The sequence below is a fragment of the Plectropomus leopardus genome, chromosome 4, assembly GCF_026936395.1.
Source record: "Plectropomus leopardus strain MGB_pleo_1.0 chromosome 4, ASM2693639v1, whole genome shotgun sequence".
NCBI classification, from domain to species: Eukaryota; Metazoa; Chordata; class Actinopteri; order Perciformes; family Serranidae; genus Plectropomus; species Plectropomus leopardus.
Genome location: NC_142179.1, coordinates 19,266,213 through 19,286,668, shown reverse-complemented (window position 1 = coordinate 19,286,668; position 20,456 = coordinate 19,266,213). Strand labels below are relative to the sequence as shown.

Sequence of the window (20,456 nt, the reverse complement as noted above, 5' to 3'; positions counted from 1 at the left end):
TTTTAAAGAAACTGCCTTAATACACCTTTTTCAAAAAATCTTATCTAGATACATATCTCAAAGCAATATCAAACCTAAAAGCATGTAATAAAAATGTTAACAAAACTATTAATTTATGCAAATATCACAGCTTTTTCGTATAACTAATTAGGTAAAGCCCCATGTGCGTTCATACTTCTGCCTATTTTATTTTATTTTTGTTTTATTATTGTTGTTTTTTTCTGTCTGGTTTGTACCTACTTGTCTCATTAGTTTCATTTGTAAATGTTCCGTCTGACCACAGAATGTAGTGCTTTAAAAACTGGTAATATAAATAATTAAATAAATAAAACAAAATAAAGCTCGAAACATTACGGCGAAGCGCGCTCCCAGACGGGAACGTGCACGTAAGGGCACGGTGTTGAACCACGTGACCGGCTCGGGGGGTTTTGGTTGGCAGTATCGGTTTCACAACGTTGAACAACGGCGCGGTTGGTCACGTGACAGCATCTGCTGCTGCTGGCTGAGCGAAGCGTGTTAGCAGGTAAACGAAAGAACAAAGATTTGTTATGTTGTTGTTGTTGATTTAAAAACCGTTTGAACGACGTAATCGTCCCATCGTATAAGTTTTACAGTAGTTAAGGGAAAACCTTATGGGCGTTTTAGATGAACCGTTTGTCCTGTTCGGTGGTTAGCTAACAAGCTAACTAGCTGGCTAGCTGGGCAGCGTTGTATCCGTACTGTAGTGCTGCATTTATTGTATGTGTACGGGCCGTTCACATGCCGGGCAGCTAGCCTGCTGCTCCTGTCTGTCGTAGCTTAACGTGAGCGGGCCACGCGTTTTTCGACAACTTTTCTGTCCCACGTACCGCATTACATTATTGGTACAAGTCATTGGACACCGGGCGTTGTAAATGTTGATGTAATACGCGGCTTTTGTTCGTTTTGTTTCAGTCATGTTTTCCTGCTGCTAACTTCAAATCGCCTCCGAGGTAAAGTGACTAACGTTAGCTTTTTTCTCGGTTCACACAAAGGATACATCTTCGCACTTTGTTTATTTTTTGTCCCCGAATCGGCGAGGCTACACGAACTGCGATTGCATTGGCGGACAGTTCAACTAATTGTTTGGCCAAACTGTTAATATCTCGCCGTTCGAGTACGGCATTTATCGGTAGAAATCGTGTGTGTACCGCACACGGAACAAAGACAAGTGCTATGCTAGGCTAAAGCTAACGTGGGCTAGATGACCTAGCTAACGCTGATGTGAACGTTAGCCAGTGCGGCTCATATTTCCGCCGAGCTCCTTGTAACGCTCACCTAAATAAGGTTACTGTTCAGTCACCACTTACGATAGACACGGACGACTGAGGAAACATTTGCTACATTATAAAGAACTCCTTTATTGTACCTTCATTTCCAGTGTTTTTCTGTCAGACATCATACGGTTGTGAGACGATAGTATGATCACAGCCGGTGGATTTTGTGTTCCCACGCTGACAAGTTGTCAGTTGGTTGAATTATTAGCTAAAACCAGTTACTCTATGTAATATAATCTATCCCAAGGTAATAATGTGCTTGCGACTTCCTAAAACAACGTTTAACCTGGCACGAAGCCCAGGGCTCTTTGTGGATATGTTACTTATTACTTTCCATCATATGCCAATCAGATATCCCTATCCTGACGTCGTCGATAGGGAAAAGTGTTATAATTCATAATACCCATAACATTTGGTCGTGCAAACTTACAGTGTTTTTGTGTGGGAGACTGAGGGAGGGTTGTAAGTTGACACCCGGACAGTCCCCTCTTGGCTGGCTAAATTTAACCAGGGTGGTGGGGGGCGACAGATGGGGTTATAGTCTTACATAGTGTACTTGACAACAGTGAGTCTCAGTCTGCTCATATTCAGTTTATTGTACTGGCATTGGGCGTTTATTCTGTGTTTTCACGGTTTTATTATGCAATGTAACCATCTCACAGGTAGCCGCCGTTTCACTCGTCCCCTCTCTCTCTCTCCTACAGATTTTTCTATTTTGTACATACATTGTTTTGTATATACTGTATATGATGACTTCAGTGGTCAGCAATCAAGCCCGGGGCACTCGGGACAGACCGCTGCCCACCACCACCACACAAACTACACAGCCACAGAAACAGATACAGGTGGGTTTTCACCAAATACATTTCACATTACATACCCATAAATATAAAGTTTCCTTCAGGCTTAGTTAATTGTCCTGCTCAATAAAAATATAGTCTTTAAGTATTTTTTAGTGCAGTCAAAGGCTGCTTCCTCACTTAATATTACATGTCATTACACCAATATTGAAATTAAAAATTGTGATAAAGGTAAAATATAATTTTACACTTTTGAGTGATTATTAGGTGACTACATCCTACATGTATACCTCTAGCTGGATGTTAGCGTCTTTCATTAAAACATCTTGATAAAATTCAGTGTCTTGTCGTCCGATGTTTTGATTGAAAACGAAAAGGAGACCAAGTTTTGTGTGTTTCTGATGTGTAGTTTCTTACTCAACTCTGTTTGTTTACCAGGCCACAGCAGAACAGATTCGTCTTGCCCAAATGATCTATGACAAAAATGATGCTGACTTTGAAGACAAGGTCAAACAGGTAATGCTTTTTGTGCAAGTTCACACATTAAGACAAATACATTTTCTGGATCACAAGCATATTTTCTTGGAAATCTTGGACAGTTGGGCCCCCTGTGCATCATGTGGTAATCTAATTAAATGCCGTGTTCCTGTTTTACACACTTACAGCTGATTGAGGTAACTGGGAAGACTCAAGATGAGTGCATGGTAGCCCTCCATGACTGCAACGAAGATGTAAACAGAGCCATCAATTTTCTGCTGGAGAGCACCTCTGACACAGTAAGTGTTAATGTGCATACACACAAACTAGATTTATACATGATATGCATTTGTTTACATGTCTTATGGCATTTCCTCCAGATTTTTGCAAAAGCTGAAACATAATGAATCATGCAAAATATTAATCACCATAGGTGTATTTTATAGAGTCGACCTCATTCTCTGGTTTACCTCTGTCAGAACTCCTGGGAGACTGTGGGCAAGAAACGGAGCCTTGGGAAAGAAGGAGGACCCTCAGAGATAAAGGAGAGCAGAGAGAAGAAAGGAGGAGAGAGGGATGCTAGTCGTGGACGTGGGGCATCCAACAGGAGGGGCAGAGGCATCAGCCGAGGGCGTGAAGGTAAGAAAGGGCGTAAAGATGTTTGTCCTGTCTGCATAGATTGTTTAGATGTACAATACTGTGCAAAAGTCTTAGGCTTATTTATTTTAGCAAGGTTATAATGACCATACATATTTATTTGTCAGTAGTCTCTTTACAAAAATACAACCAGTATACAGTATTAAAAATGCTATATTTCAGAATAAAACAACCTCATCAGGCTTAAGCTGCAAATATTTACTGTTACTTCCATTTCCACTAAGCATGTCTTGAACTCTCTTAGGCAGGCAATATGAGATTTACAATGCTAATCTTCTGGTGTATTTACACCAGGTAACATTCAAGACATGTCTAAAGCTCAATATTGATTGTTTGAGCTACCTTTTGTTATGGTTGTATGATTCCATGTTTCACACTAAATATTGACTTTAGTCAGGAGAAGCCATTTTGTTTAGACTTTTTTGTTGTTTTAAAACATTGTACATGTTCTCTGTATTCTTTGAATCTTCATAAAGAGACTAAGCAATAAATGTATATATTAAGTCCTCATTACAACTTTTCTAAAACACAAAATCTATGGTGGCCTAAGATTTTTGCACAGTACTGTATGTTACCTGTCAGTTTGTCAAAATGGTCTTCTCTGTATTTGCATCTTTGACATTGACATTATTTTTAGTCTTTTGTTGCTTTAAGTATGCTGAGTTTGGAATTGTCAATTTTGATTTGTTCACGTGTTTCCCCCCCAAAGGTTTTAATTAGAATGGCCCAAAGGTCTTTCTCCCAGTTCAGTATTGATAAATTGTTTTTTTTATTGTCTTACTTTTCATGTACCTCTGGTTCTTGTTGGATTCCAGGTCGGTTAGAGGAGAATGGGTTTGAGGTGGCTCCTGGAGAGAGAGGGGGAGACCGTGGTCGCAGAGGGCGAGGCAGAGGTGAGCATTCACCAAAAACTACATATCTTCAGTTTATTTTTTAATGCAACTTTGTTAGCAATGAGTCCAGAGGGTGCAAAGACTGTACAAAGACAATTGAAAAAAGTTGTCCATAGAGCTGCTACCAGTTAACTTTTCCATTGCACGTTTTCCATAGGTATAAAGAGATTACACAAACTGTAGTGTAAAAAATGAAATGGACATTTTGAAACTAAACATGAAGTTTGTTTTGTAAGCCAAAACATTACCAAGCAAAATCATATGTGGTTCACATACATACGTATGTCTGTAGTGGAAATTTAAGACAGCTGCCTTATAAGTCTCTTGCATGTCTACATGTCTACTTTGGGCAAGCCTTAAGTTCACCCTTTGCACTTGTCCATAAATCTAAGCAAACTGTAATATTGTCTGTTTTTTTTGTTAAAGGTAAACTGCAGGATTGTTGGTTACTGTTAGTAAGCACGCTTGTCAGCAAAAGTGAAAGTAAAAGCAAACCCTAGCTTTACTTTCTGTCAGCGATATGCCTCGCTGTAATTGTCTTTTTTGGTGCTGTGTGTCTTGAATGCCTGCAGTTTACAGTTTGGTACTTGGCTGCTACCTTTTTAAAAAGCCCCAACCACACCTGAGCGTTGTGGGGGTACATACCCATTAACGTCTAGTACACAAAGAAATACAGGCAGAGGGCAGTCTCTGACACATACTACTCGACACTTTAAGTACAAGTGATGATTGAGAAGGATTACTTCTTAACGAGTCTATACTTTTTTTTTTTTTTTTTTTACAATCCTACATATGATGTCTTTCATTGCGCTCTTTTGATGGGGAATTGCCTCAGATGTTGTTGTGCATGTTTTGGTGATGTAGCAGGCAACATGTCTATTTGTGTCTGCAGGCATGTAGGCTATTGCAGCACTCAACGTGTGTGGAATGCGCTCCGTCCCTGCAGCTGCTTGAGTGTGTGTTTGGTGGGGCGGAGCAAATAGTCTATAGATAAAGAGATTGGAGAAGGTGAAAAGGAGTGGAATCTGGCTGGATTTGTAGGCGCTCCTTGTAACAACAGGTGATCTAAGAACGGTGAGGTCAGTCAAGGCCTTGCTCAGCCAAATTGTGTCAGGTGGTTGGTAATGGTTTAACTGTGGAGACATGCATCTATTGTTGTGGCTGCTTGTCTTTATGAAAAGCTGTTGAACGTCTTCAGTTAAAATCTTGACTTCAAGATATTCTTTGTTTAAAAACAGATCCTTTAGGTTTTTTTAGGCAGCCTATTACCTCAGTTGCCCATGTTAGTATGTTTTGACTGCACAAATGTGACATTCTGATGAAGTTGAAGCTTTCATTCTTACTTTGCGCTGTACTTTTAGTTTAGTTGTTGCTCACAATATTAAAGCTATGCTACATTTTAGGGGGAGGGGCAGTGGAAAACCATGGTAGAATAGAAAGTTAGACACGTTATTGCAGTTTGGGTCTAAACAAAAACAGAGAGAATAATGTCTAACAAGGGTTGCAACCGTAGAGATTATCATGGTAAGATAACCGTCTCAGAAAATATCACAATATTACAGAGTAATTATTACCTGTCAGAATGACCATTAAATGAATGGAAATGGAAGGGTTAGAATTGATGGATAATTTGTTTTACTGCTCTCATTGAAATTAAAACCATTTTTGACAGAAGTATGCTTAAAAAGCCTCCCTTTTGAAAATAACAAAAATAAAGACTCTTCATTCAGCTGCATTTTTTTCACCTAATATCATAGATAAGCAAATGTACATGGTAAGTTAGTTGCCAACTTTAATTTCACAGTGTACCTTAAAACTGGTATATCACTGCAGCCCTTTGTCTAATACTTGATGAAGATCGTGACCAAGACATTGTTTTGTTTTTTTTTTAACTTAATTAAAAAAAATCTTTAAGGAGTTAAGGCTGAAAGAGACCAGTCAGCAGAGGTCATTTGGTTGTTTTGTGTGTGTCCTCAGGGGCAGGGGGTCGCGGTAGAGGAAGAGCAGCTGCTGGCAACAGGTTCTCCTCCCAGGGAATGGGGTAAGAACATGTGATTAGTGTTAATCTTAAGCCTGAGCTAGGATGAGGAGGTGGTGATGGTAATAACAAGCACATATCTTAAAAGACAAACGTGTGGAGAAATTAAGTTTCTGAATCCCCTCATTCAGTAACATTTACAGATCAAGCAGTATTCTCTTCACTGTCACTTATGTTGGCTTACCTTCCCAAACTGTGTCTTCCTCTTTCCTGTTGTCTCTTCTTTCCGCCCTCTACTTCTTTCAGCACCTTCAATCCTGCTGACTACACAGCTAACTCTGGTGCTCGTCAGGAGACATGGGACGGCAACGAACCTGCTGAGGGAACTGGTATGGAATATAACAGAACATCAGATGTCATGTTTTGATGCAATTTCCTACTTTGGCTATAGAGTGGTTGTATAAATTGTCACTTTAAAAGTATCTAGCTCATTTGCCCCAAGCCAGTGTTAAATTTCAAATTCAGGCCATTCGTTTCCAAATAAAAGCAGATTTCAAGCAGTAATGGGCAGCTTAATCTACACATTGGATTTAAGGGTTTGTAATTTTAGCGTCATATTAAAGCAGGCAGGGTGCTACATTTTGTATCACTCCTCTGGAGTGGTTAATGGTTGCCAAGAACATATCATGAGTATGTGTGAACATGGCAACACTAACTTGGCTGCTATTCCGTTTTTGTTTTTTTTAGGAACATGGGGAGGCAATCTGGAAGACTGGACTGCAGAGGACTGGAATGAGGACGTAAGGCGGCACTTTTTTATTCATCTGAAATGGATAATATTGCTTTAGTTTTGAGGGCCAAGACTATATTTGTTTACTTTAGGCTAAATCCACATTATTACGTCTTCATTTAATAATGCATAACTATTGCTGGGTTGATGCCTAACTTCCACTCTAATATGGCATTTTGGAAACCCTAAAAAGGAGAAATTTGAGAACACCGCTGACCCCGTTTTAGTAGTTTGAGTTGCATTTTAGCCTGGACGAGCGGAAACTGAGACTTTTGGAAACAATGATGTAAACACCCACATTTGCTTCCCGAATGGGTCTTATCAGTCACAGCTGGTCATGTCAAAACATTATAACTAGGTCTACATAACTTTTGCGATTTTTATCCTTCTTGTGTGAGTACTCTTTTTTTCCCATGGCTTGACTTCCTCTGGTGACACTTCAGTCTGGTACCTTTGGAATATGTTGCTGTATTTGCCTTGTAAGGACTCCCAATCTGTTTTCTGCTGCCTTGACCGCCTTACAGTCCGCCTAGTCCAAATGAAAAATTCTGGTCTGACTTTCTGCTATCTCCATACTGTTTTTTGTAACTAAGTAACCAACCGCAAAGAGCAGATGATCTTCTTGTTAACACTGGCACATGCACACTCAGTATATGTGAATGGTCATGTGATATGCAATTTCAGGTGTGTTAATATAGATGGAGATAATTTCTGAAACAATGCGGAAACGCTCATGTGCACGGAAATCCGTTTCACTTCAAAACGCTGTTGTAAAATCTGTAAATATTAGTTTGGATGTGGCCTTAGGTTGCTTAAACTCTGCATTGACCTGCTGAATGTCTAGTGTTAGATCATAGGTCTAGTGATGTTAACTCACTAAATAGTGTTGGTTCATAGTCAGTGATTTTATCTGAATGGTTGTTTGTATACATTACAGCACGTGTCTATATTAATCTTATGGATCCCTGTGATTGCACTCCCTCTCCTTTTTTACAGTTGTCTGAGACCAAAGTATTCACTGCCTCTTCTGCTCCAGCAAACCACATCACACCTGGACCCAAGTAAGCGTTCCCACCCAAAGTCAAGCCAACTTAAAACACTACAGAGCTCAGGGTTTATATTTGGGAGTAACTAAGCTGAATATGTACTTCCTCTGTCTTCTCCTTTTTTAACCCTCTTCCTCAAACCCTTCTGTTTCTCCTCAGTGTGGACCTGGCTGGCCTACTGCCTAAGACTGGAGTGGCTGTAGGGGGTATGGACTCTGACTTGGGGGCAATAGTCGATGGCCCCTCAGCCGAGGATTTGGGCCAAAGCCTGGTGTTTACCAATTCCCACCACAATGGACGCACTGCAACACACAGCTACGCACACGCCACAGCCAACAGCTATGCCCATGCCGCCTCTGCTAGTACCACCTACGCACATGCTGCACTGGTACAAAAACCCACACTTAAACATGTGCAACTTATGGATATGTTTATGTGCCAAAACTCTGATACATGCTATCGGTGTATTCAGTTCAGGTTTTTTTTCCTCTCATCCTCCCAGTCCTCTGTCCTGGGTTCTGGTTTTGGGCCCCTGAATGCGCCTAAGCCAACACCTGCCTCCGACATCAGGACACCAGAGCAGCTCAACGGGCCTCGGCTTGGTCAGAGAGCCAGTCAGCCTTTGGCCACCGCCAGCAACATTAATGTTGCCAAAGATGCAGGGCCACCTCCAATACAGAACCCTGCTCCTGCCTCCTCGCCCTCTGTAGAAGTCAAGACTCAGAGAATGGAGAACGGCCCTGTTACTGCCCAACACTGTAAGTTTAAATATCTAAAAGTAAATACGAAATCTAGCACAGAAATGTAAATGTTAAATTGTTCGTGATAACAACAATGCAAGAGGTACAGTGTGCTGTAGTAATAGCTGTATGTATATATTTTCCTGCATTCTCTCCAGTGGAGATGAAACTTCAACCAGAGCCGTCAGCGGTGCTCAGCCAACTGGCTCAGAGGCAACAACAATCCTCCATCCTTCCCACCACAGAGCCTCTGGGTCTTTCGCATGCTCCACAGGTCCCCACACCGCCAGGTAGAGCTGCTCAACAGTATCATACTATGCCATTAAAGGTCTGAAAGTGTGCTGAGAATACCACATGACATTAGAGCCGCAACTCAACTAATTATTTACATGACCGACTATTGTTAATTAGTGAATTAATTATAGAAGAATACCAGCGGCAGTAGATTGTGTTTCATGATCCACTGAGCTGTTCAATAACCACTGTAGCAGAAAGGAGAGCGACACTTACACTTCCCTTCTGACATGTTTATGGACTGTAACCACACATGAAAAGAAAACAGGAAATATATAACATGACCAAGGATACATACAAACTTATACATATTAGTATGCATAACTTCTGCTACGTTTACCTACTCTGGCATATTCAAAACCCCAAAATGGAGACTTTTGAAAAAGAAAAAGAAATGCTTAGTTTTAAAAATTGGATGTTGCCTTTTACCCATGCGGAAACTGAGAATTTTGAAAACAATGACACAATCTCGCACTCTTGCCTTCTGATCGGGTCTCATCAGTCTTGACATGTCAAGACAAAACATTGAAGCTAGGCCTACATGCCTTTTTGTGATATCATCCTTGTGTGAGTAATGTTTCTTATTTCCCATTTCCATGGCTTCCTCTGGCGATGGATAATGCTCACAGTTCCACTCTAATGAGTCGCTGTATTTGCTTAAGCAATGATGTAATGATTGCTGTTTTGCCTCTATAGTATTTTCTGTAATGAAGCAACCAACCTCAGAGTAGACAATCTTCTTCCTGTCCAGTGTTAGTGAATGTTCATGTTATATGCATTTTCAGGCCTGTTGGTATCGACAGAGGTTATTTCTGAAACGGTGCTAAAACAATTGTGTGTACGGATTCATTTTCATTTTAGAACGCTGTTTTAAATTGAAAATGTCTTAGTGTGGATGTAGCCTCTGATACTGGCTACAGAGCCGATATCAAAGACAAACATTCATCACAATAATTGAATCAGTGCCTTCTCTGCTAAAGAAAAGAGTAGTGCAAAGACTCAAATAGTATTTGTGCTGTAAGATCATGGTAGTATCGCCATCTTCATTATGTCTGCTGCTCTTACACTTATTTTGATGTTAGTGATATGATTTTAACATCATTGTCAATCTCCTTTAGGTCATGAGTCCTCCGTCCCTCCTGTGAGAGATGGAGCTTCTCCAGGAGTTAAGTTGCCAGGCATGGAGCCCTCCGTCACAGAACCCCCGCAGCGGCAGCTAAAGACACAGAGACGCAGAGTACCTCCCCCCTCAAAGGTGTGAACCTTTTATCAGACAAAATAGTATCCATATAAAAATAACAATAGCAGTATTACTTGCAAGACATTGTAGAAACTGAAAGTGCTCTGAATAATGTATCTGCTCTCACATGCTTGACAAGATGAGCCAACTAGCTAATCGACTCTGTGGTAGGGACAGACTTAATAAAGGACTTTACTTAAGCTGTTAACTACACTCCCACGACTTTAACTTTCATAATCAGAGATGTCTAATCAACAAACACAGAGGGTGCGGATAAGTATACAGTCTTCTGTAGAATATTAATCTCATAGTTGTTTGCAGCACAGTTCACAAGACTGTTTTGACCAAACACGCCCTCTGGCAAAATATCATCCACATTTTTACATTTTTGACTGCTAAAGATTTTGCACACATTTTAAAAACTTGATGTCCATATTTTAAATATTTTACACATCGTACAAAAACAAATTCACAATCATCAAAATTGGTTAAATTGCCTCTTTGTCTTCTCAGATCCCGTCATCAGCAGTGGAGATGCCGGGCTCAGCAGATATACCTGGCTTGAACGTCCAGTTTGGAGCTCTTGACTTTGGGTCTGAGGCTGGTAGTGGAGCAGTAGACATGGCACAGACGGAGTCGGCCAGGGAGCAAGCCCCGGCTCAGGTCCCAGCTCCAGCAGCTCCTGTACCCATGCCTGTCCCCACCGCTGTTTCCACACAGCAGCCACAGAGCAGCCTGTTCTCCAAGCCAGGATCTGTGAGGTGTGTGTGAGAGTTGTTTTGAGTTGGCGTGTGAGTTTGTCTGTTTATGTGAAGAATTTGATATTTCCAATTTTATACATGTATATCTTTGTGCATCAGTCTTGAGCCATGGGAAGAGCAGAGCGTTCACTGGATCAGTTGCTACAAAGTGTATCACTGAGATAAAGGGATTAGAGAATGATGTCTTTGTTTTAGCTCAGTTACAGGTGGAAACTGCTTGCATGTTAATTAAATAATATTAATACATCCCATTGGCACTTTAGTTATATTCTCTGATCCTTATTATGTATATTCATCCATCTTTCCACGTCTTGCTTTCTCTCGTTCTTGTGAACAGTGAACACATGAGCAGCATACCCACCTTACCTTCAGCCGTATCAGATCCCAGCTTCCCTTCACCATCCTTGGGCTTGCCTAGTGCCACGCCCTCCCCTTCCATGGGTCTTCCCAGTGCAGCCGCTCCACCCTCTTCTACAGCCCCTACTGCAGCCAACCGTGTGGAGAGCAGTGGTCCAAGGTCCCTGCCACCTCATCTGGGCTTCTCACAGAGCAAAGATGTCCCCTCGGCTGCTGCTCTTACAGTGAGCATAAACCTTTTTATCTCTTTGTGTGCATAAAGCCAAATGATAAGAGGATAGAGACCACTGTGGACTTAACCTTAATTTGACAGAAGGTCAGTGTTTGCTTAATGCCTGACAAAAATCTGAATAATAACATGTAGACTTTGATAATTCCTCTTCTCACAGAATGGCTACAATGGCATGAAGACGCAGAGCACACAGGACAGTAAGTACACTTAGCTTTGCGAGTTCTAGAGAACTATATTGAAGTGGCCAGACAAATCAAGTATAATGAATATTGATTGCTAAATGCATCCGATGGGAAGTGGGAATAATTCAATCACGGAAAGTGGATGAGGTTTGATAAAGACCAGAACATACTCAAACCCACTTTTCATGTGCAACTTTGATTTATTCTGTTTCATTCTCATATTTATCCTCTCACAATCACTCATGTTTCTTCAAAAACAGCTACGTCATCATCGTCTAGAACAGTGAAAACTGAGTCCCCCGTTATGACGAGTGACAGTGGCCACCACATCCCCTCCCCTGCAGTTACACCTTCCCACTCAACATCCATCCCCTCGCTCAGCAGGTAAGGGATGGCATTCTATAATACACATTGATTAGCTTTTTTTTGTGTCCTCGCCTCTGTCTGGAGATAATGATGGTTACAAGCACATATCTCAATTCTTTATGTGGAAATACCTTTTACTGAATCTCCTGCTTTCATTTCCTGGTCTTTAGTTGCTTTGTCAGATTAAAGCACGCAGACTTTATCATTTTATTCTCTCTTTAGTCATGTGACCAGCACCCAATCTGGATCGGTCCTCGCCACAAGCTCCTCCCTTACTGTAAGTGTCTGTGCATGCTTGCACCCACATGCAAGCTTACTTCAACATTATTCTGCAGTAATTGTAATAAAAGGACACGTCAAAAAAATGGACACTCCTTTATCTTGTAGTTGTGTATTTGAGTGCAAGGCTTTCTTTTTGGCTAAGCTCTGAGGCTTTTCGGAAAACATAGTTCTATTTATGAAGACATTCATGCCTTGATCTACAAACAGTTGCTCGTTCTCTTCTCACACACCTTTTCTGCTCTTGTTCTGCTACACCAGGTCAGTAATGAGGAGGGCAGCAGCAGCGGTAACCTCCACGCTTTTTCATCATCATCGTCGTCCAGCCAAGCTGTCAATTCCAGTCCTTCAGCTCCCCTGGCTGTCAGCAGCTCAACCACCAACGGACTACATCCGTCTGGAGCGCCGGGACTGACTCCCAATGGCACAAATCCTGCACTCTCAGCTGCAGGCAGCCGCACAGCACCCCTGCTCACCACTAGCTCTGGTAGGCTCACAGGTCCACTCAGGACATCACTGTTACACAAGAACTCGTTGACAAAAAGTTTTCTGAAATAATAAAATATATCATTTTCAAATAATATTCCTCTTGTAATGTGTAATATCAAATATGCAAATATCAATTGCAAGATAACTAATTACCCAACTAATGTCCATAATTTTTGCATTTAGTCAAGTGAAAAAATCTTGTTTCTCATCTTTGCCAGGTAAAGCTCCTCCCAACTTGGCCCAAGGAGTGCCACCTCTCCTGGCCAACCAGTACATTATGGGCCCTGGTGGCTTACTCCCTGCTTACCCGGTAAATATACACTCTCTGATTAGTCTTTCTCAATTAACTTGTTTGTGTATTACTTTGTCTTCGGGGCTTTTTTTGAAGGAAAAGAGTTGCACCAGTAAAGATAGATGGCATCACAAGGACTAACCTACACACAACTGTTTATTCTGTTTTTGATCCATTTGTAAGCTGTCATGTACCGCTTAAATTAAAAAGTAGTGTGTTTGGCATGAGTGGATACACTAACTCAAACATGTTACTAAATTATCACCAATTCTCCTCTCCATTGTCTCTACTTCAACAGCAGATCTATGGATACGAGGACTTGCAAATGTTGCAGTCTCGCCTTCCTATGGTGAGTCTTCTCATTCTGCTCTTCACCCTGCTGCATATCACTGTGGTTGTAATAGTTGTTTTAAATCAGCAAAGCTTTGGCTTTAAAATGTGTTCTTTAATGTGTTTCCCTTTATATTATAATTCTGCCACCTTTAGTTAAGAAACCATTCAGAATCTATGTCCTCCCTTCCATTGCATGGCAGTCAAAGTTTTTTTTTAAAAAAAAAGCTATGTGGGGCATTTTCATATAATTGTTATTTTTTTCTCTTCTTATACAGGACTATTACGGTGTAACATTCCCTGGTACTACGGCTACTATGCCTGGAAGAGATAACCTGGCCAATAATTTATATTCTGGTGAGTCAAATTTTATGTTGAACTGAACTGAAACTTGAGTTTCTGAGCTGACCTTTAAATGTGTTTCAAGATATGCTGTTAACTGACACAATTACTATCATTTTCATTGAACTACGCATCCATCTGTTAATTTCATTTATAGCAAGTCATTTTTGCACTTCAGCATATTGAGTTGAGCATAATTGATTCCATCAACATGGAGATTTTGAACAATCGGTGACTGTGACAAAGTACTTACGTTTTTCTTGATTCTGTGGCATCTTTACAAAATTCACATTAGCTGTTCAACAGATGGGCAAAGGAATTTTAAATTTATTTTTTCAACCTCAGTTTTGCCTTTTCTACCGTCATTTTCTGTTTAGGTGAGGCAACAAAGTTTGGCAGGAATGATTCGTCATCTCCAGCTCCCCCAACCAGCCTGTCTACAGCCGGGGTTCAGTCACAGCCTCAGCAGGCTCCACAAGCAGGATCACAGGGCCAGGGGCAGGGTCAGGGCCAGGGTCAGCAAACACAGAACCAGGCCTTCCTCAATCCCCCTCTGCCCCCCGGCTACGGATACACTGGTAAGGAAAAGTACAATTATTTTTAATGAAGAGGATGTTGGCGCTGTTAATTTTCATCTTATCCATGAACTTTACTCCTGATGCAAATCTTAGCTTTAGCTGCCATCTTCCCTCTCATTATTTTTGGCTTCTTGTTACATTGAGGAGGAGTCTGTTAAAATATATCAGGAAAATTTTAAGCCTGAAAAACTGAAAAAGGATTTTTTTTCCATTACTGTTAATGTAGACAAAGTCAATTTGAATTTTTGTGGACTCGATTAATATATCTCTGTTCTGCACAAAAGAACCTTTCTCATCATTGTGCTAAAACCTGATTATGTAGCCATCTGCTTTCATTGCATTTGGATAATCTTTCTAATTTGCTATTTTACAGGTCTGCCGTACTATGCTGGTGTGCCGGGGGTTCCCTCAGCCTTTCAGTACGGCCCCACCGTCTTTGTGCCTCCCGCTTCGGCCAAGCAACCTGCAATGGGCCTGGCCAACCCCTCCAATCAGTATCACCAACAGCATCAGCCCAGTTACGGACAGCATGCATACGGCACAGGTAAGACCAGGACGAAACAAGAGGGCTCTTACTAATGTTGTTTTTAGATAGTTAACGCAGAACATTTTTAATCAAATGTACAGTATTTAAGTAATAATACAGTTTCCATGAGAAGATTATATCCAATAAATTATTTTGTTTAACTGACTTGAGCCTGTGGGTGTCTGTTTGAACTACTACAGCACAGGTTTATTTTTAATCATTACTGCCAAACTATAATAGTGCCACAAACTCTTGTAGCAACATGCCATGAAAGTACACAAGCTATGCTCTTATAAAGTTTTGGCAGAAATGACTCTTTGTAATACATGACAAAATTTGGGCACATATGTATATTACAACAACATTTATTGTGAGAGAGAGATGGGATGTGTATATTGAAAACTTGCCATAAATTAGGTGTGGGGAGTGTAGAGGGAGGCAAAATACATTTTCAGCTCTTTATACATGTACACCAAATGCTGCATGCGCGTGTGGAATCGGGCCTGTGTGTGTTTTTTTGCTTGTGCTGCATGCATAGCTCAAACCCCCTTGCTGAAGTTGGACGCGGCTCAATATAGACACAGCTGCCATTTTAGTCAGGTTACCTTACTGCCTCTCTCTCCCCTGCCCCCTTCTTTTTCCTCTTCACATCCTTTTTCTCTTCACCTGTGGTCTTCCTACGCCCTCTCTCTCTCTCTCTCTCTCTCGCTCTCTCTCTCTCTCTCTCTCTCTCTTTCCCTCTCCCTCTCCCCTTCGCTCGCTCTGCCTCCTCTTCTTCTGTACTCCTCCTCCTTCAGCCTTTGATGACCTGTCTCAAGCCCACGGTGGGGAGTACAGTAAGGGAGGGTACGGAGGCTCTGCCCAGTCACAGGCCAAGTCAGCGGGCAGCGGCCCAGGGAAAGGTACATACACAACACACGTGCGCACAGTCTGACAACAAACAGTCAAAGTCAGCGGGCATTTCCCTGTGGGAAAAACCGATGTACTCACAATTGCAGATGATTCAACAGTCAAGAGTGTTCTGGAGGAAGGTGTGTATATGCACGTGTGTGATTGCACTTTGATGTGCTCATAAATGGAAACATGCAAAAAGGTGACAAAGGGAGAAACATGCCTCTGCGCCTCCTCACCTAATATGCTTCTTCCTACTGGCTGGCCCCCCTCCTACTAACAGTGAACATTCAGTGCTTAATATTGAGTCTTCAGTGAACTGACACAGTTGTATTTCTTTCCCCTTAACCCTTTTGTTTTCCTCTCTTCTATCATTTTCTTCTACCCTTTTGCTTTTCTGTCTTCCCTCTTACATTCCAATCTTTCCTTCACCCCTTTCCCGTTCCCTCTTTTCGTTCTCTCAGCACCAGGACTGTCAGGGTCGGGTACCAGTGGAGGCGTGCCTGACATGGGAGGTTCAATCTACAGCAAAACTCAGGTGAGTGATTTGCAGTTCTGTTGAATGTCTTTAGGTCCAGGTCTAATGCTTCTGCAAAATAATAGTACTCTAAAAGTAACACCTGACTGACCTTTTCTGAAAAAACAGTCTTGGTTTTGTCTGTCCACAATTCCAATAATCACTAGCTCTGGTATGGTTGAAATAAACCCATGATTCACCCAGTTACATGTGAAAATATGCTGTGTCTTTACATAATAAATCTACTGTTAATTTAAACAGAGTTTGGTGGGTTTTTTTATTTAAACACAAAAACGAGAGAAAAAAGGGTCCAGGTAGAAAATCACAAAAGTTATCCTTTAAGTTATAAATTGACTTTGGATCCAGAAATATGTTTTGCGTAGACTTTTTTTTTTTAATGGAACCCTAAATAAAATTGCCATATAATTTGAGTTTTAATACTTAATGTCTACACATGTGCTTCATCATGTTGACCTGCATTTACAATTTTAACCACTTGTGTCCTCTCTCGGTTCTACTCAGTCATTTGACAAGCAGGGCTTCCACACGGGGACGCCGCCTCCCTTCAGTCTGCCTTCAGCGCTGGGGGGCACAGGGCCCCTGAACCCTGGGGGTGCTCCTGGGTACGCCCCTGCTCCCTTCCTGCACATCCTACCACCGCACCAACAGCCCCACTCCCAGCTGCTGCACCATCACCTCACACAGGACGGACAGGTAAACATCACATTCCAGGGTTCCCATGGTCATGAAAAACCTGGAAATGTCATGGATTTCCACAAACACATTTTCCAGGCATAGAAAAGTCATGGAATAAGTAAAAACCATTGATAGTTTTGGAAAAGTAATGGAATTTGGTGTGTGTAACAGAATTGTTGCAGTTTTTTCCTTGGATAATGTCCATATGTAACATAACAGCAAATTGCTTTTCTGTGGCTATCAATTTAACATTGCTGTGTTGGGAAGTTTTGTTTTCCATCACCAACATTTCTTAATTTTCACTCTGCATTATGTCTCTCCCCTCATGTATGTCAGCTAGCTAAAACTATGTTTGAATAGAGTTTGACTCAGATATGTTTATAAAATGTAGGCAAGTCGGGCTAGAAGAAAATAATTTTGGGTGCATCATTAGAAATGTGTTGTAAATTAGGGCGTTTATCTGTGAATACACGGGACACTCATGTTTTCTGAACAGCTGTGACCTCAGCATTTTGTTGTAGTTAGCTCACTAAGGAGAGCAGCTAAACAAGACTACTCCTGTGCATTAGAGCTTCGATCTGGCACAAAAATCCGACAGGCTTGAACCGAAACTGTGCAGGTTCATGAAGGGGCCCGACTTGATCCCGAGCCGGAGCAGCAACTTACAAGCTACAGTCAAATAAAGTCTTACCAGTGCATTAACAGACACAAACTGGACTGTGTCAATTTGGAGTGCTGTTGGGCATTCTGTCTGAGAGGGAGCAGCAGGGCATCAAGTAAAACTTAACCGTTCTTTAATTGGTAGGAAATACAAAAATAAGCTTGAACCTGACCCAATACAAGCCCTGGCTAATGTTGATAAATTACGGCCCAGCTCTGCCCCAGTCAGGTTTGGGCAGAGAAATTAGAGTTTGAGTGTATATTTACTTGGATGCCTGCAGTATTCAGCAACTTAATTGGCCTTTTTTTAAAGATTATCTTTGGGGACTTTTTGCCCTTATATTTGAGAGAACATTTTAAGCATGAAAGGGGAGAAAGAAAGAGAGGATGACATGCAGCAAAGGGCCGAAGTTGGAATCAAACCTGCAGCCGCTGCAGCAAGGACACACCCTCTCTACATGGGATGCCAGCCCCAACTTAGTAGGCCTTTTTTGACCAACTGTTCCCAAGAACAGTTTCTCCCAAGAACTTAAGTGAGACATGTAAAAAAGGCTTTTGTTTTAGCAGTCAACACTGCAAACTCCACCCTGAAGGTTCCTGGGCTCTCAAAAAGTATCACCCACGGAACAGATACTTTCAGGGGGCCCTTACTGCACCACAGGGACCACAAGTGTATCTGTAGGTTCCTGTGGGTTGTGTCAGTGAAGTCCCGCAGAAGGTTCCAGATAATTATCCTGCAGTTGGACGGGCCTAATAAATGTCATGGGAAATTAAATAAACCTGTCAGGAAGTTACAGACTAAACCTCTTTTTCTCCGCAGGGTGGTCCTGGTCAGCGCAGTCAGTCTAGCAGCATGCAGCAGAAAACCCAAGGCAGCAAGTCCAGCTACAGCAGCTCCCCCTACTGGGCCAACTGAGGAATGCTTCCCACTCCCCACTCCCCCAAAAGGCTGTGTGTGCGTGCGCGTGTGTTAAAGCTAAAACATAAAAACAGACACACTACCCTCACAATGAGCAACCTTGGGCCTGCTCATCCTGCTCCCCCCACCTCCACAAGTCCTCATAAGTCTTTTGGGTTCTCTCTTCCCCCCCTTTTCAAAATTTGGTTGTACATGTAAGATATTTATGTATGTATTTATATATATATACTGTATATGTAATAGTAGAACATGAAATGTGGTTGCTGCATTTTATTTTTGAAGGACTTTTTGTTTACTTTTTTCAAAACTGCAGGAAAAGATGTTACATTAAGACAGAATGAGATGATGGTGAGAGCGAGTGAAGAAGAGGAATGATCTAAAACTTCCTGTAAAAAAAAAAAACAGAAAAAGGAAAAGGAGAGAGCTATAGCACTGATTACGTATGAGGACATTTCAGATGGGGGTGGGGTTTATAATAACTAACTGCATCTGTCTCGTCTTTTTTCTTTTCTTTTTTTATACATAACTTCCTGAATGACAAGGCTCTTCCCCCAATACTTCATTTTGTAGCTTCCTGTCTTTTCCCCTCCGGCCTCTCTCCCTCCCTTCTTCTGGAGGGCTGCCTTCTCTCCTTTTGTCAACACCTCCCCTTTAAAGACAGACCTGCCCATCCAAATTTTATATTTTAATTTAATTTTAACCCTGATTTCCCTCGAAATAAAAGTTCTGAGCAGTTGGAACTCTGACTTGTCTGAGTTTTTTGTATTTGTATGTTCATGTTTTTGTTTTTCACATGGGTTTTTTTCTAGATGATTAAAATGAACGATTCAGAACTAATTTTTCCTTTTTAATTATGCAGTGTCAGCGATGGTAAATAAAACGCAGTTTCAGACCTTTATATGTTTTCACATCACTCAATTATTTAGAACCATTTGAAACAAAGGGTAACCATAAACCATACCATAAACTCCTGAAACAGACTTGAATATGACAAAACACCTAATTGTTATTTTAAATTTGTAATGTGTAATTAAAAGTAAAAATGTAAAATGCACTCAAACCAAATCTGCAACTAATGTTTCTGTTGCTGCTGGCAAGCCATCACATTCTGCCTTCTCCAGTTGATAAATGTGTAATTACCAGCATAAACTTGAGGCTGACAGGTGGCAGAGGATGGGCTCCTCTTTGTGCTTGATTTAATTTACTGAAATGATGACATGATTAAAAAAACATGAAATTACAAGTGGGTGTATATTGTAAGATACACTTGCACTGATTGCCCTATTCCTATTTGTCTTTGATGTCTAATGGTAGATATATCTTTATATTGTGAATTCTATAATTGCTGCAGATTTGATCTCAGATATCTGATGGTTTTTTGGGTTGTAGGTTTGACCTAATGAATGGGATTTGTAGGATGTGATCATCAACACAAACTTATAGGATGGTAAGTAATGTGGTTTAATTTGTATAATCACAGCTCAATAATTAAATAATAAAATTGTTGTATTTCAGTCTTCATGTGAGGTTCAGCTGAAAATTTGCAAAAGTTGTGTGAAATGAATCAAACAAAAGAATAGTTCCCTGAAAGTGAATGAGCAGTTTCTGTAATCTGGCTGTGATAGCTGTGCTCTCTGTAAACCAGTTGGCCATATGGTAACCCAGCTTGAGTGAGACACAGGTGGCTCCATCATTAGACACCTCCTTTTCCCGTGAAACGCATATTCTATGATGCTATTAATAAAAAAAGAAAAACTAACTACAAAATCAAGAAAACAAAGAGTCAACTGTTTTTGCTTTTTAAATAACTATTATGGATTAATTTATTC

At 41.0% G+C, this 20,456-nt stretch overlaps 1 protein-coding gene and 1 non-coding gene across 5 annotated transcripts; both read left to right on the top strand.

The window, feature by feature from the left end:
- The first annotated feature begins 378 nt into the window (after window positions 1-378).
- LOC121939421 (ubiquitin-associated protein 2-like) lies at window positions 379-19,367 on the top strand. Of its 4 annotated transcripts, none has more exons than XM_042482441.2 (30): window positions 379-523; window positions 2,000-2,140; window positions 2,534-2,611; window positions 2,761-2,871; window positions 3,052-3,211; window positions 4,045-4,122; window positions 6,100-6,163; window positions 6,407-6,489; window positions 6,848-6,900; window positions 7,887-7,951; window positions 8,096-8,324; window positions 8,439-8,694; window positions 8,835-8,966; window positions 10,089-10,225; window positions 10,724-10,971; window positions 11,309-11,552; window positions 11,718-11,757; window positions 12,003-12,126; window positions 12,331-12,385; window positions 12,649-12,874; window positions 13,095-13,186; window positions 13,467-13,517; window positions 13,777-13,855; window positions 14,218-14,418; window positions 14,792-14,962; window positions 15,742-15,846; window positions 15,943-15,975; window positions 16,300-16,373; window positions 16,875-17,066; window positions 18,529-19,367. In XM_042482441.2, exons 2-30 carry the CDS (start codon window positions 2,042-2,044, stop codon window positions 18,622-18,624), a joined length of 3,576 nt encoding a protein of 1,191 aa, XP_042338375.1. In that variant the 5' UTR covers window positions 379-523; window positions 2,000-2,041; the 3' UTR covers window positions 18,625-19,367. The 4 variants fall into 4 exon arrangements, with proteins under 4 accessions (XP_042338375.1, XP_042338377.1, XP_042338378.1 ...); XM_042482442.2 differs by lacking the exon at window positions 379-523 and adding an exon at window positions 828-971; XM_042482443.2 differs by lacking the exon at window positions 15,943-15,975.
- LOC121939149 (small nucleolar RNA SNORD121A) lies at window positions 12,184-12,260 on the top strand. Its single transcript, XR_006105414.2, has one exon. It is a non-coding gene; the product is annotated as a small nucleolar RNA SNORD121A (small nucleolar RNA).
- Window positions 19,368-20,456: the final 1,089 nt, after the last annotated feature.